We start from the raw sequence: 16,152 nt of genomic DNA on the forward strand, positions 1-16,152 counted from the left end.
ATATGATTTTAATTTTTTAATTTTATCGTCAAGATTGAAAACAATTTAAAAAAAAAACGTTTTAATTTAACAAAAGGAACTAAATATTTTTTAAATTTGATGAATCAAAATATTTTTCTTTTTAATTTCAGAAGCAAATTTCGTTAAAAATTCTTCTTCCATAAAGATAATTAAACCTAAAATAATAATGATAATAATAATGTTTTTAATCTAAAAATATTAATTTATTCTCCTATTCTTTTTTTGTCTTGTGGGTTACTTTCTTCTATTTTGCTTTTGAAGCAAAAACAGGGCGAAACCAATACTGCATTGGGAAATTTGCAGGGAAAGTTCTTGCGACGAACCGGAAGAAAAGGGGCTCAGAATCGAATGAATGGAAAAGGGTCTGTGGGAATGGAGGGAGAACCAAAAGGGTTAGAAGCTTCACTGCACCATTTGCTCGAACTCCACCATCACAAATCTCTCGTCCTTACCCAACGCACAGGTATCTCTCTTTCCCCCTTCTTCTCCTTCCATCAAAATCCAATCTTGTTTCGCTAGCACCAACTTTCTTCATCTGGGTATGCAGAGAAAGCCAAAAAGGACGCCATCAGGAAAACCGCGCGCGTTTCTGATCTGTTGGTGGAAGCAGTCAATGGCGGGGTGCATGAGTCCTTCATCAACCAGAAGCGAATTGAGCTCGAAATTCGAGCCCTTGCTGTCACCATCACAAGGTTCATGAAGCAAACTGATCAGTGGCTCGCTACCACTCATGCCCTCAACACTGCTCTCAAGGTGCCACAACTTACTTTCTTGCATTCATCGTTTTTAACATAGATCAATGTGCTGCTTTTTGTTGAAATTTGGGATGGGTGTTTTTTAAATTTGTTGTTATCGTTGTTACTTGCAATCAACGTTTTAAATTTATGTTAGTGCCATAATTGGGATCTTAGAATCTCTAAAAGCCTTGACAATGCCGATGTAGACAGTATTCTAAAACATTTTTTGTAATGTAGTTATTATTGTTCTGTTTTGCATTGGACACAGCTCTGGCTAATTTGTGTGGATAAGAATTAGAAGGGACATGTAACAAAACAACCTTGGTTGTTATTATTGATGTGTTTTAGACAGTTCTATTTGTAAAAGATTGTTTTGTTGTTACCGTCATCATCTAATTTCAAATGAGGATATAAATTTAGGGGTGTGATTGACATGCCTGCTCTTGAAATTACTGGGCAGGGTTTTAAATTACAGTGGTTGCAGTTTTATCATAATCTTTTATATTTCAGAAGAATTGTAGACAGTGACTAATGGGTCACAAACTATGGCCACAATGCGCATGTGAAGACCACAAAATCATTGGTCTGCAGTTGCTGTTGCTGACTGTTTTCTAAACAACCTTTGTTATTGAGTTTTTAATTGGGCTGGTAAAAAAATTAAGTAAACCTAGACTGTGATGATGTTTCTTCCTGCCGGATGTTCATTGTGCTTTAGATAGATGGCACCATTTTTGAGTTTCTCTTTTGGCACTTTTTGACTTATGAAAGAATTGAGAGGTTTGGTTCTACATCTATGGTTAGGGATATCCCAATTATTAAGATGGTTGTAATTTTAAGATAAGTGCAGGAGTTTAATTCTGGCAATAGGCATCCATCAAGTTTAGGGTAGCCGTGGGGTGGGATAAATGATTTAGTACCTAGAATCCCCTTTTATTTTTAGAGACTCCTTATACAAAATTATAGAATGGAGTATAAAGAGGGAATTGAAGGAGAGGATTAATGTATAGTTTCTTCTCATAAATTTGGCTCATGTTCTATGTATTGTATATTTTTGTTTGGATTGCAATGCTAATTGTGCTTAACTTACTATTTAATTTTTGACTTTTATGAAGTGTGGTTAACTTGCTATGAACTTTCATCTGAATTCATAGGAAATTGGAGACTTCGAGAACTGGATGAAGATCATGGAATATGATTGTAAAAATATCACCACAGCTATACAGAATATTCACCAAGAGTGATACTACTGCAATTGTTCGTGCATGTCACCATGTAATTCTAATTATCTAATCCCTTTTCATTAGTTTTTTTTCTATTCTAAGCATAATACCAAATATCATGCATTAGTTTTAGATAACCATTTGCCTTTATTTTCAGTTTAGTAATTTCCTTGAAGAAGGAAAGATTGATTATCACCCTTATTCTTAATAAGTTATGTTCTGCTATCATTTGACTTTGTAAATGTTCAAATTTGAAATTTTCTTCTCTACTAACTATAAAGCTTTTGAGTGTATAAAGGAACAAAAGAAAAAATAATGATGCTTTGTCTTTGTGATTTTGTCATAGAGCATTGTGTATTTGGATATAATAGATAAATAGAGCAAAGTTCCCGAAATTTTAGCAATAATCATCTCCCGTCAGCAATTTTGCTGAACAGTCTTGTATTCCAGTTGTTTTGCGGGCCTTTGCCCGTGAATATATTTTTGCAAATTTTATCTATACATTTTCTAGTAGTTTTTTTAAGTCATACTTGCAGAGGGATTTGAGCTATTTATTCACTCTTTCCCCTGTTTCTGCTTTCTTGTAGCACTTGAAACATGTTTGTCAAATTTAAAAGTCTATGCATACTCATGGAGTGTCAATGGACTCTACTAATATACTCACATCACATAAACTCACAAGTGTTTGTGATATAAAATCATTCCTAAAAACCAGGTGGGAAATATTACTTCAGTTTAGAAATGGCAAATGAATCCTTCTTCGTGGTATTGTCTGAAGCAATCCTAATTTTGACAGAAATTTCCGATTGATTGAATATAGATATGAGTAATATTTGATTTTGTAAATTAGATATTTGGACAAGGATGTTTATATACATATCCTCGTTTCTGTCCTTATAGCTGTCTTTGTCCTCGTTTTGGTATCCGTCTTTGTTTTAAATTACTAAAATATTTTTAGTTTATAAGGTAACTTAAAAAACTTATATTAACTTCCGGGCCTTAGTTTCCTAACTTAGTTTTAAGATACAGATTTGATCATTTTTATTCTTTTCTATAATTATTTGATTTTTATTTCATTGTTATTTGATACTATGAATTGATATTTATGTAATTAGAATTATTTATTGAGATTTATGTGTATCATTTTGAAATTATATTCTTGATAGTATCATGTTTATTTTATTGATTTTTTTAAAATTATTTAATAAATATTTGGAATAGGAGCCTGTTTGAGTATACCTGATATTTGATTAAAAATTGGAATAAGACAAAACTTTCAAATCGGCTATGTATGAGTACGGGAATGCAGATAAATATTTATTTCAGAATAGTGATGGAAAAGTGAAATCCACAACTGAAACGTCCCTTTGTAAATATTATGTGAAGTCATTTGATGAACTAAACTTCTAGTTAAATCCCAAGTTCACAAAATTTAAAAACATGTAAATATAAAGACAATCGACCTAACAGAATCATGCAAATAATTTAAGCAATGACTGAGCGGTTTAAAGAATAGAATGCATAAGTGATATAACAGTTTGCTGATAGCATTGATAACATAGCAGATTAGTGAAACAATATTTGAATTTTTTTCTGGGTTCATTGCCACTATCTAGTTTGCAATGAAATGCTGGTTTTGCAGAATAACGTTTGTGTGTTGAATGCTGGATCACAAGCGTGCTGCTTTGTTGGGTCAGAGCTTACTGAGCCATGAGTTGGCTGTTATAATTGTGCAACAAGCTTGCTGTGTTACTATGAGCAGAAACAGTGTATGTGTTAGGTTCTTTTGTTCAGGAAACCAAACAGAACACTCTTCTCACAATAACGCTCAAAACAGCAAGAGATGAAAGTATGTGTATGTATATTATTAAATCTGTAATGTATATAAAGAGAAATACAATTATACGTCCAAAGGAAGCCTCCCTTCCTCCACCAGAAAATGTCTAGTCTATACCTGCAAGGAAAATATCTGATAATCCTCTCTCCACCTATTCTGTTATTATTTATACCCTCTCTCTACTAACAACTAACTTCTTTTATTCCTAACATTACTCTACCCCTCAAAATCAATCTTGTCCTCAGGGTTGAAGTCAGGGAACTGTTATTTGAGGTAATGCTCCTCTTTTCAGGTGGCACCCTCCAAATTCTGGTCTGGAGGCTTGGGTGGTGGCAAATCCTCCTCCAATGTCTTCCATTCTTCTTCGATTCTATTGACTTCCCACATTCTGGTCACCTCTTTTCCAAAACTATAAGTCCGGAGAAGATGATCTTTGATGTCTTTCAATGTTTCTAGCAGTTCTCTCCCCTCTGCAGGTCCCTCTTTATTGGGAGTTAAGTCACCCTCTTCTGTCTCCCCCTCCACAAATTCCGCTTGGCTCAAGCTCCAAGTCAGAGTCATGGTTTCAATCTCTTGTAGTATATAAGCTAACTCTTTGGATTCAGAAATGTTTTCTCTGCCTATTGGCTTGTGTTCTTCAGAGAACTGATTCAGATCTGGCATTACAACCTGCAAGAAGCAAAAACAGCCAAGTATATTCCCACCAGCATCAATTCTCTTGTTTGCTGTTATAGAACTCTCAACAAATTCTCCATTTCTATCAAAATATCCAAATGGTAACTTCTCATAATCTTGGCCACTTATTCCACGGTATATTAAAATCATAAAATTAGTCAGGGTATCTTGACCTTTTAGTCGAAAAAAACTTCCAAATATTTCACCAGGAAGCAATTTTCCTATGACTTCATCTCTTTTCTAACCAGTTAGCCTTTCCATGGCTGCATTCCATTCAGAACAGCAGGCACTCTCATCAGAATAAAATATGGGTGGAATCAGTAGACTGAGACTCTGCACGATTTCTTTGTAATCACCTCCCAACTTGATGAATTTATCTTGAACCATTTTCTCATAAGTGATGTCTTGACCTACAAAGCATACCCCGACATCAGAATCTGTGTAGTCCCTACTAGTGCAAGTATTGACCATGAGATATACAACTTTCTGTTGTTGTTGAAGCCCAAAGTGCTTTATTTTAAACTTTACACTTTTGTCCTCCTCTCCTTGCAAGGCTTTGCTTAGAGTATTTTTAAAAGTGTCACATGAGTCCGCATGTATAATTTCATTTACCATGGATTTCCCCATAGCTTCACTGCCTTGTAGACCTGTTAGTTAAGCAATCTTTGAATTCCATCCATTGATTACCCCACCTGAATCAACCCCAAAAATCGAAACTGTTGCAGTCTCGATTAATCTCACCATTTCAAGTGCTACTGAACTGAGTTCATCCATCACTCCAGTTGAAGTGTCAATTTTTTGCACATAGTTTGAAGTCTTTGGACCGGTGATCTCAGTGTAAAGAATCTCTTATCATTAGTTGTAATGAGTGAATAACATTGATTTCTGACACTTCCCAAGGCAAACTTTTGCTTTTGACTACTTCAAGAAAAGCTTTGAATGATGATCTTAGGTTCATTTTTCCTCCATCATTCCTATCCTCTGGATGGTGCTTGGCTCCTCCCCATTTCACTTCCTTAGCAGTGTGAGACCTGAACCAGAACAAGAAATGTTTTGAATTGATTCTTGCCGTGGCCATCCACAAACTGCATCACCCAGTGAAGCAACACCTGGATAACCAGCATCAACTAGATTATCAGTTGTCAAACCTGTTGAATCCCCATGATTACTAAGTAGTCATTCTGCAATGTCTTTTACCTGTGCTTCAGTTGGGGATGTACCTAACAACCAACAATTTCCATCATAAGACAAGGCAGCCCCATCACCTAAATATACATCATAAGGGGGCGTATCCTCACTTTTCAGCCCCAATTCCTCCATCAATCTGGTGGAAATAAGGCTATGACTCGCCCCAATGTCAATCAACACCAATACCTTTCTCCCTTGCACCAAACCTTGCAGTTTCATTGTTTTAAACTGCGTTACACCACCTGCAAATAATACAGATAACTCCATGGTCTTTTGTTCGATTTCGGGACTCTCCTCGATCTCATCTTCTTCGTCTTCCTGCCCTCCACCATCGTTGGCAGACCCCTCCGACGATCCCTGATACGTCTCCGTCCCCGTGACTGTCCCCGAGCTTGAGTTACATCTTCCCCATGTTGTACCTCCTTTCCTCACCATTCCGCCAAACCTCCGCGTTAGATCGTTGGTGAACGTCTTCCAAGTCGGGTGTCTGGTTTTCTTCTGCCAGAAGCGGAACCAATAACTCGCCAAACCTCCCTCCATGCATCTGTAGACGAACTTCATCTTCTCTTTCTCTGTCACACTCTGAAGGTCGAAGATTTTCTCCGCCTTTGCGATCCAGCTCATGGGATCCGTACCTTAAAAAGTAGGTAGTTCAAAGTGCTTCCTCCAACTACGTCGAACTTCTCCTCTGTCTTCTTCCGATTCATCCTTCGAGTTTTCCAGCAGTCGTCATTCGCGTCCAACAGTGACGGACTCACGACTTCCTTCGGAGCTCCGATGCTGGTTCCAAATTCGTCGTTCTCGAGCGCGGCCAAACGCTTGGAATTTCCGAGTTACCGCTCTCATCTCCGCTTTCAACTCTTCTACTGTCGATTCAATCGCGACCATCCGTCCCTCTATCCTTCCTTCTAGTGCGTTTAGTTTCCCCTCCATTCTTCTTCTTCACGCGCTCTGATTGCTCCTCTGATACTGATCCGGCAGGTCGGACCAACTTGTTAGGTTCTTTTGTTCAGAAAACCAAACAGAACACTCTCTTCTCACAATAACGCTCGAAACAGCAAGAGATTAAAGTATGTGTATGTATATTATTAAATCTGTAATGTATAGAAAGAGAAATACAATTATACGTCCCAAGGAAGCCTCCCTTCAACAACAAGAGATTAAAGTATGTGTATGTATATTATTAAATCTGTAATGTATATAAAGAGAAATACAATTATACGTCCCAAGGAAGCCTCTCTTCCTCCACTGGAAAATGTCCGGTCTATACCCATAAGAAAAATATCTGATAATCCTCTCTCCACCTATTCTGTTATTATTTATACCCTCTCTCTACTAACAACTAACTTCTTTTATTCCTAACCGTATGTGTGAGGTTCAATCTACATTGTGTTCAGTTGATGCAGAACAACGCTTTCAAAGAGAACCAAAGCATGACCCTTTTAGAAAGTTGGCAGCATATATTGATTAAAAACTGTCTAGTTAACTCAGTCGTGGCCTTAAAATTCAGTGAGTTAGAAAGAGTTTGATTGTCTTTACTTCATTCTACTAACAAATGTATTATCCTCCTGCATTATGCACACCTTTTGTGGAAGATGGAATATCGATTAATTTTCCAATTGCTTAGAATTTCGTAGACTCAATTTAGTTTATAATAATTTTAAAGTATAATGATAGAATTAATAAGATTTACTTCTGATGAAAAAAATGTTTTTGAAAGTATGGTTTACTTCACATAACAAAAAGTCCTTTATAATAATATTTCATTAGTAATTTGGTTTTTATGTTTAATTTGTTTTCCTCCTATATTATTTTTTTGACTCAATTGAAACTTAAATTTTGTTAAATAGAGTTAATGTGATATTTTCTGTTAAATTGGTTTGTTTGAAAGTAATCACATATCATTTTAATAAAATGTTTAATTAGTAATTTGGTTTATATATTTACTTCTCATTCAATTGAGTTTCTCTATTTTTGATATAGAAATAATATGGTCTTTTTTTTCAGTTAATGTTGTCCTTAAAGAATTTAAAGAATGAAATCAAAAAATCAAAGTTTTTAGATATGTAACTTTGGATATAAAAGAGGTAATTTTGGGAGATGATTGCGAAGAAATTGTGTTGTGGGAGGAAAAGGATTTAGAGAGGAAGAACAAAATTTAGACATATATATACATGATAACTTCCTAATAATGTTAATTATGATTTAGAAAAGAACCGATTGTAACAAAAATATAAGAATCACATTAACTTCCTAAATGTAAAAATTAATTTATTAATTAAGTCTAGTAATCACTTTTCAAATAATGATCAGATAAGAAATCACATTATCTTTATTTAATAAAAAACGAAACTTAATTAAACCAAATAATAATATAAAATTAAAATAAATTAAAAAGGTAAATATAACAGCCAATTTTCTCTATGCTAACCTCTTTTATAATTTATAAAGGCTCCCAATTGATTATGTAATACACAATTATGCAGATGCTAACTTTACTATCAACACTTTCTATATAACAAAATGTAAAAGATGGTCAACTTGATTTTATTATCTATTAAAAAAACATAGTTTTGGTAGGACTGAATGATGTTGTCGGTTGGAGAATTTAACAGACTTCATTGACTAGAACATGGGTCCTTGTCGTTGTTCTGTAATTGATCACTTTTAGATATTCCCCAAAAAATAAAAGGCCTCTCTGCAACAACTTTTGGGAATATTAGCTGTTCCCTTCATAATTTCTAAACAAAATAATATAATACATAGTGTGCGATGAATCCGCGAGTTAGGTTTATGTAGCCATGCTATGCTAATCTAATCTCTTTTACTTATCATCCACGTAAGTTGGTGCTTCAAATCGCGGTAAAACTTATCTATAATGTCGAATATGATTGCATCTCATATTCATTTCTCAATTTTTTAATAATCAACCATCTTAATTATTCAAGCATCTTCAAAAAGCTATTCTTCAACAAAGATCCCCTATTTAAGTATTTTCTTTTAGGGTAATAAGATCATTACTAATTTATAAATTAGTTTAATCAACACAAAAGTATTTGATAAATACTTAAATTATCTTATTTTAAGAGTTTTTACTTTATAAATTATGTTATTTCGTATAATTTATAGTTTGTAACTCATAACTTATTTAATTTAATTTAATTATTATTTTCATATATTTTTTTAATATTTTTTTTGGTTTAATCATTGAAATATTAAATGTTTTATTACGTGATGTTATATGAAAAATTAAAAAAAAATTGTAAGAGGAAATTTAGTGTAACAATAGTTTAAAATGGAAAAACTAATAAAAAACATATAGTTTGTAAAAAAAATACTAAAAAACTTAACAAGAACTTAATTATTTAATAAAATATAAAACTATAATTACATAATAATATGTATCCTAGAACCATAAATATAATTTATATCATAAGGTAGTTATATCCTCTTTATATCATCTTAAATTTATCAATTAACTTACCAAACACTTTTCTTAACTCAAAACTCTTAAATTAGGAACTTAATAAATACTTTTATTCAGGTAATAGTTTCAGAATCAAGGTCAATGACCTTTTAAATATCATTTCTTTTTTTCACTTTTTGAAGACGTTTTTTTAAAGAAAAAAACATGAGAGAACTCAAACTCCAAAATAGACAATACCTTGAATGTAGTGATTGACTCTAACGATACTATCTTATCGGACTTGGGATTGAACCATTGATGTCATTTATGGGAAACGAAAGCGATTTTCCTTAACCACTAGTACATATTTGGCTTTTTAATTTGAGTGATATGCTTCTTTTGCCTTCTATTATTAAAGAATCGAAACAAAACGTGCATGGAATTTTCAAAACTTTTCAAAAATTTTGCTATTTTTTAATCATTTTATCTGAGAGAGAAGATTTGATTTTGCTTTTTAAATAATCGAAGCCGGAAGATGTGTCAAAATTTTCAAAAATCCATCTATTTATTTAAATATTTTATCTGAGAAATGAGATTTGGCCTCGATTGCCAAAGAACAGAAGTCGTATACCTATATGATTTTAGATTTCGAGACTCAAGTTCAAAAAGTTGAAAATTTCAAAATCGTAATTATTTTTATTTAAATATTTTATCTAAGAAAGGGGATTTGGTCTTGGTTGCTTAGGTTAAATTTTTAAAAAGTCATCATTGTTCTCTTATTTATGATGTTGTGTAAGTTTAATATACACACATACCTATAAATTTTTAAAGGTCTTTTACCGAGAAAGATATTTTATGTGTATATAAATTCATGTTTATTTATTATTTTATTCGATATGAAACTTTGTTTACCCAACATTGCAACGCCGTTTTTCAAGATCCTTTGCTCCATTCACCACTGTTTACTACTATTAACATTGTTTCTTCCAAACTTCGGCCATTCTCCTCTCTCTCTCTTCCCTTCCCTTTTCCATTATGAATTCCCCCATTTTCCATTTCCCCCTTTCATTTTTTTTCGATGCGCCATTATCTTTGCTACTACCATTGCACCATTCGCCCATTTTTTCGTTCTATTATCCTCAAATCCCTTCTCTTAATCTCTTCGTTGTCGTTATTGTCACCCACCACTCTCCTCACTACTTTTTCTTTCCATTGCGAAAGTGAAAGATCTATATGATATTTTTTTTCCTTATTTTTTGGTATCTAATATTGCAACGTTTTTTGGTTTTTTTTCCAGGTTTTAGTTGATCACTTCACACTATAAACATGTGAAAGTCTGGTTACAACTAATTTTGTTTTTCCAAGTTCATAAAAATTTAAATTTTTATATATGTTTTTAATATTTTTTTAGCATATTTATATTAAAGTAATTCTTTTATATTTAATGTATTTTTTTTATGTTTGATGTATGCTGCATTATTTATTTTTTTTATAAATCATAATTATATCGACTTATTTTTTGTTTATATGAGAATTGTTATTGAGCTACACTTAATTTTCTGTTTGAGATTTATACAAAAATTATGTATTGTTCTCAGATTTTATAAAAGAATTGAATAGCTTGTGCAAAATACATAATATAAATATATAATAGTATTTAACACATGTGGTTCTAAGTATTTACCAAGTATACATTTACTTGTGATTTATTTAAAGTTTTACAATATTGTTGTTCCTGCTTATTTTGAATATCATTTATAATATGTTTTGTTTTTGTCTGATTTTATACTCTTGTATCAATCTTTATCCAGATTTGATATATAAGCAAAAACAAAAAAAAAAAATTTAAAAAATGTCTAAAATATACTCCAGTTATTACCAAAACCAAAATATAGAAGGAATAATATTTTTTTTGAAGTTTATGTTTAGATTAACAATCATCGAGACCATAAAATTACCCTTTTTATCTTGTCAGATATGTCTCGATTGTTAAATGGAGGTACAATATCTCAAATAATATGTGGCAACACCATTTGGTGACCGTCCAACTCATTACCATCTCTACTTGCACGTATTTACAAAACATATTTACAATTTTAGACCCGAAGAATGGTACAATGTTCAATAGAAATCATTAGGAGATGAAAAGAAAAAGTAAAGGTCGAAAACCAACAAAGATCCAATAATGACATATTTCTTTCGATTGTCATTAATTTTATTTGTTAAATATATTATATAGCTGTATACATATGTCTTATTACATGAGTTATTACAAGCATGACAAATAGTTATGTACACTAACAAGCACGGTGTGTAAGAAATATGATACAGATATAAAAGTTGGAGGCGATGGCCGTCTACTGTATTTGAATCAACTGGTTTTAATGCTTAAGAGAATATATTAGCTGTGGGCTTCTTCCTCCTTTTCTATTTCATGTTTTATATTTTGGTCAAAGGTAGCAGACAGAATATATATTGAAAAAAGATACAATAATGTTGTTGACAGTAAAATTGATTAAAGTAATGAAAAAATGAGAGCATGAGGCTTGTTCCGTCTATATAAGTCATTTTGTTTTGGTAGGAAAGGTATGATTGAGAGGTTGAAGATGGGTTCTTCGGATGATGGTGTTCAATCATTGGTTGTGTTTGTGGTTATTGGCATAGTGACATTAATGATCCCTGTCAATGCAAACCTCTCTCCTCATTTCTATGATAAAGTTTGCCCTCAAGCATTACCTGTCATAAGGTCAGTGGTTCAAAGAGCTATTAACAGAGAACCTCGCATTGGAGCTTCTCTTCTGCGCTTGCATTTCCATGACTGCTTCGTCAATGTAAGTCACTGCTACTGTCATATTAAACATTCTTAGTACATGCTATGCTACTATCACACCAACAATATTAATATTTATCTTAGATTTCAACATGTCTTCAAATATACTTTGGCAAACAAAGCTTATTCCTTAAACATGTGCTGTGCTGTGGTGGAAGTTTGACCTATTTTGTGCATACAGAGAAAAACATTGTTAAAAAACATCGACTTTCAAGTGATTTCAAAGTAATTTATATTGTATTTTCTCGAATTATCTTGAATTATATTTATATATTTGTTGGAGATCATCGATTATACGATCAATTTAAAAATAAATGGATATCTTAGAAATTTAATATGTAACATTGAATTAGATTTACTTTTTACTTTTTAAAACGGTGTTAGAGTAACTGCTTTTTGTTAAATTTAAGTAGTATGAATGTAATGGAAAAAAATACTTCATTGTAAAATATTCAGCAATATTATTTCAACTATATGAATAAAAGAGATTATTTTTTCTTTTCTAAACTATCTGTTGAAAAGGTAAACTTTAAATTTAATTTAATTTTCACAAAACCAACTTGTACATAGAATTTGTATGTATTTATATATTCTAAATTAATTTTACTTTTAATTGATTGTATTGGAACTTTCACCGGCCGGTATCCGTTTGCGAGAACTATTTTTAGTGATGCATATGCGATATTCATTCGATTGTATGGGATCTGAGATTTCTTAATCTAAGAACAAGTAAAATATTTACATTATGTTGGAAGAATGCGAACGTGGGTGGTTTAATTTTGTAAAGGAAATCATTGCAATCTTGGTTCCAATAATATGAAGATTAAATAAAAATATTACTTCTTCCTTTGGTTCTATTCACTTTTTTACATTATCATTTAATTATAAATTATGATTGATGTAATTTTAAAATATTTATTGTAATTTTTTTTTTATTATAGATGATGATGTGTGATTAAATCATAATATAAAAATGCGTTTCACAATGTTAATACGTAACTTTTCTTCAACTTTTGATGTGTCTCCACAGCAATTTTATTTAAATTTATTTATTTTTCTATTGTGATTTTTTAAGAGTAACTTTTACACTTATTTTATATAATTCTGTTTTTCCTATCATATCACCTTTATTATCTTTCAAGATTCTCTTTCTTCCCTTTTAAAATTGTATAAATCCACAAGAGTCTGAAATCTTCTTTTTGCACATTTTTTAAAACGTTTGCATGCATACATTGAAAGGAACTTTATGACAAATAGCACGTAGAAATGATTTCATACATATTTTACACTCTCCTTTTTTCAATCATTGTTCCTATAATACTTTCAATCTTATCATCCACGTACCAGAACAGTGGACCAGCAAGCAATAATTAACTGAACTCTATTATTCTATATGCTAGACAAACTGACAGAAACCATGTTATCATATGAAACTATACAGAATAATTTAATTGCATGGAGAATAATGCACACCTAATTCATGGCTGCTAGCCTCCATTAATTTTTCAAATAAAAACAGTAGCTTACTGTAATCACAATTTAAATTTTCATGATGTCCAACACTATTTAAAGACTTTTACGGCTTGTGTGCTGTAAAATGGGGTATAGATAAAAATATTATATTCCAAAGATCAAAGATAATACTAATCACCATGTCATTTCTGCTACAGTGCTATGATTTAATGTACTGAAATGTAAGACAACTGCATTTGAAACAACAGGGTTGTGATGGATCAATTCTGCTAGACGACACCAGAAACTTCATTGGCGAGAAGACAGCTTTTCCAAATAATAATTCAGCAAGAGGGTTTTCTGTGGTTGATGAAATCAAAGCAGCAGTTGACAAGGCCTGCAAACGCCCTGTGGTGTCATGTGCAGATATTTTAGCCATAGCAGCTCGTGATTCCGTTGCCATTGTAAGTGTTACACAAACATTTCACAGAAAGTTCATATACTACATTTCATGAGAGTTATTTCAAACTGTAAGATGCTTCTCTTTGCTGTTAACAGTACGGGGGGAAACACTTTTGGTACCAAGTGTTGTTGGGTAGAAGAGATGCAAGAACTGCAAGCAGGGATGCTGCAAATTCCAATCTTCCTCCACCAACCTTCAGCTTCTCTCAGCTTGTTTCCAACTTCCAATCTCACGGATTGAATGTGAAGGACCTTGTGGCTCTCTCTGGAGGCCACACCATTGGCTTTGCAAGGTGCACTACCTTCAGAAACAGAATCTACAATGAATCCAACATTGATCCCAAGTTTGCAGCATCCTTGAGGAACATATGTCCTCGAAGTGGTGGAGACAATAACTTAGAAAAATTAGATGCTACTCCTGCAAGAGCTGACAGCAGATACTTCACAGATTTGGTGCAGAAAAAGGGTCTCCTCCATTCTGATCAAGAACTGTTCAAGGGACAAGGCAGAGAAAGTGACAAGCTGGTGCAGCTATACAGTAGAAGCCCTGTATCTTTTGCTAGAGATTTCAAAGCTTCAATGATCAAAATGGGTAACTTGAAGCCTCTTACTGGGAGTAAGGGAGAGATCAGATGTCACTGCAGAAGGGTCAATTAGAATAAAAAATTTCAAGGTGTGAATTTCAATAACGGTATGCAGTGGAAAGAATAAGAAGGTGTATGTATTGTACCATATTGTATAATATGCTTGGTCATGTCAATTTTAGACGTGACTCTGTATTGTTCAATGAAACATTTTGCGTGTTTTATGTGTTGTTTTAAGCAACTTCACATGATCAATAGTTCAACTCAAATGGTAATCTAAAACCTGAGATCTGTTACACTTACTTTTATGTTATGCATTTCAAGCCAATACTTTCTTAATTATATGTTTATGTAAATACTTGAAGGTAAATAAAATGAAATAATATACGAAATGGATCTTTTCAAAAGGAGTTATGATGTATGGAATGGTTTAAACTATCCAATTAGAAGCATACACTTGTTAAATTTACACATATATAATTTATAATATCTCGTGAATTGTATAAAGAATAAGAAAATAGTTATTTATGCAATTGCATTTTATTCTTTTACTTGGTGAAAAAAACTCCCTTTTTTTCTTCAAAGTTTTTCCGTGCAGCAGATCAGTATTTGAAGCCCAGTATAACGATTACAAGGCCCAACTTCAATTTAATTCAGCTACTGTTTTAATTCATTAATATTCTTGTAAGGTTTGAAAGCACATTAATTCTTGTATGTCGGGTTAGATAAATAAGGTTGGGTAAAATAGATAATAATAATAATTATTATTATTATAATAATAATAATAATAATAATAATAATAATTAAGTTTGAGTAACAGATTAAATTTTAGTGGAAATGATGTTTTAATATTTATACATTTATAGATATATTTTAAATTTTAAATATTATTTTTAATATGATATTTATAACATCCCAAAAATACAGTATAAAATTATATAATAGAATAATCACATGTTAATAATACTACAGATCAGTCTTACAAAAGATAGGACGTACTCTTATGGCCGAACGACCTTACAGAATAACGAGAAAGTTAAAACTGTACAAATAAGCAATCTAGACTGAACGGTTTACAAAAGGCCTATACCGAACGGTTATACAAAAGAAAAAGGTAAAACATTATCGAACAGTCATCATACAATTAAACTGACTACTGACCGAACGGTTCTACTGTTCGGTCTTAACTTCTACCTCGACCAAACTTTCTTCTTCTAGCGCTTCTTCCAGCAGCTCTTCTCCTTCTGCTCACATCCACACGGATGATCATTGCAACAGGACAATAACCGAACATACAAAACGAACAAGACAGGAAAAATAGGGTAAGCTTATGTAATTTAATTCATGTATCAGCATATATTTCACACAATCAATTAAACCAGATAAAATCATTAACTCTTTCATGCAAAGCCTAATACTAGACTCTGCTGTCCGGACTGTATGAATTCTGTGTAGCTACGACGTTCGTGCACCCGGGAGATGTAGTAACTGGGATACCCTCAACAGCTACCACCCGAGGTTAGTCCTATCTGTCCAAATTAACCATAAGGACTAGGACTTCCTGCCATTCCCACACATGACTTACCCTTCTCTACGTGAGAAACGAGTAATCACGAAATATCAGGATGAACCGTCAGCTTAGCTTTATCCACATTCATACTTTAACAATTTTCAATATCCATTCATGAGATATTCCTCCCCGGAATACTCTTTCATAATCAAAGTCATTTCATCCATATC

General features: G+C 32.5%; 2 protein-coding genes and 1 pseudogene across 3 annotated transcripts; 2 read left to right on the plus strand and 1 right to left on the minus strand.

Annotated features, from left to right (window-relative positions):
• Nucleotides 1-260: 260 nt before the first annotated feature.
• LOC108337550 (biogenesis of lysosome-related organelles complex 1 subunit 1) lies at nucleotides 261-3,913 on the plus strand. 2 transcript variants are annotated; one of them, XM_017574104.2, is made up of 4 exons: nucleotides 261-484; nucleotides 569-774; nucleotides 1,910-2,030; nucleotides 3,595-3,913. In XM_017574104.2, the coding sequence occupies exons 1-3, from the start codon at nucleotides 370-372 to the stop codon at nucleotides 1,997-1,999; spliced, it is 411 nt and encodes a 136-aa protein (XP_017429593.1). In that variant the 5' UTR covers nucleotides 261-369; the 3' UTR covers nucleotides 2,000-2,030; nucleotides 3,595-3,913. The 2 variants fall into 2 exon arrangements, with proteins under 2 accessions (XP_017429593.1, XP_017429594.1); XM_017574105.2 differs by having other exon boundaries at nucleotides 3,621-3,913.
• On the minus strand, nucleotides 3,823-6,302 carry LOC108336644 (phytochrome E-like; annotated as a pseudogene).
• A 5,299-nt stretch (nucleotides 6,303-11,601) lies between these two features.
• Nucleotides 11,602-14,653, plus strand: LOC108337273 (peroxidase P7). Its single transcript, XM_017573763.2, has 3 exons — nucleotides 11,602-11,915; nucleotides 13,636-13,830; nucleotides 13,925-14,653. The coding sequence occupies exons 1-3, from the start codon at nucleotides 11,673-11,675 to the stop codon at nucleotides 14,483-14,485; spliced, it is 999 nt and encodes a 332-aa protein (XP_017429252.1). The 5' UTR covers nucleotides 11,602-11,672; the 3' UTR covers nucleotides 14,486-14,653.
• Nucleotides 14,654-16,152: the final 1,499 nt, after the last annotated feature.

The sequence above is a fragment of the Vigna angularis genome, chromosome 7 (assembly GCF_016808095.1).
Source record: "Vigna angularis cultivar LongXiaoDou No.4 chromosome 7, ASM1680809v1, whole genome shotgun sequence".
In the NCBI taxonomy this organism is placed as follows: Eukaryota; Viridiplantae; Streptophyta; class Magnoliopsida; order Fabales; family Fabaceae; genus Vigna; species Vigna angularis.

What these genes read in the sequence shown, in the direction of transcription:
- LOC108337273 (XM_017573763.2), top strand. Translation starts at nt 11,673, where the DNA reads ATGATTGAGAGGTTGAAGATGGGTTCTTCGGATGATGGTGTTCAATCA. An exon ending in TCCATGACTGCTTCGTCAAT is followed by an intron (nt 11,916 to 13,635) that starts GTAAGTCACTGC and finishes TTGAAACAACAG; the next exon opens with GGTTGTGATGGATCAATTCT. An exon ending in CTCGTGATTCCGTTGCCATT is followed by an intron (nt 13,831 to 13,924) that starts GTAAGTGTTACA and finishes TGCTGTTAACAG; the next exon opens with TACGGGGGGAAACACTTTTG.
- LOC108337550 (XM_017574104.2), top strand. Translation starts at nt 370, where the DNA reads ATGAATGGAAAAGGGTCTGTGGGAATGGAGGGAGAACCAAAAGGGTTA. An exon ending in CGTCCTTACCCAACGCACAG is followed by an intron (nt 485 to 568) that starts GTATCTCTCTTT and finishes CTGGGTATGCAG; the next exon opens with AGAAAGCCAAAAAGGACGCC. An exon ending in CCCTCAACACTGCTCTCAAG is followed by an intron (nt 775 to 1,909) that starts GTGCCACAACTT and finishes CTGAATTCATAG; the next exon opens with GAAATTGGAGACTTCGAGAA.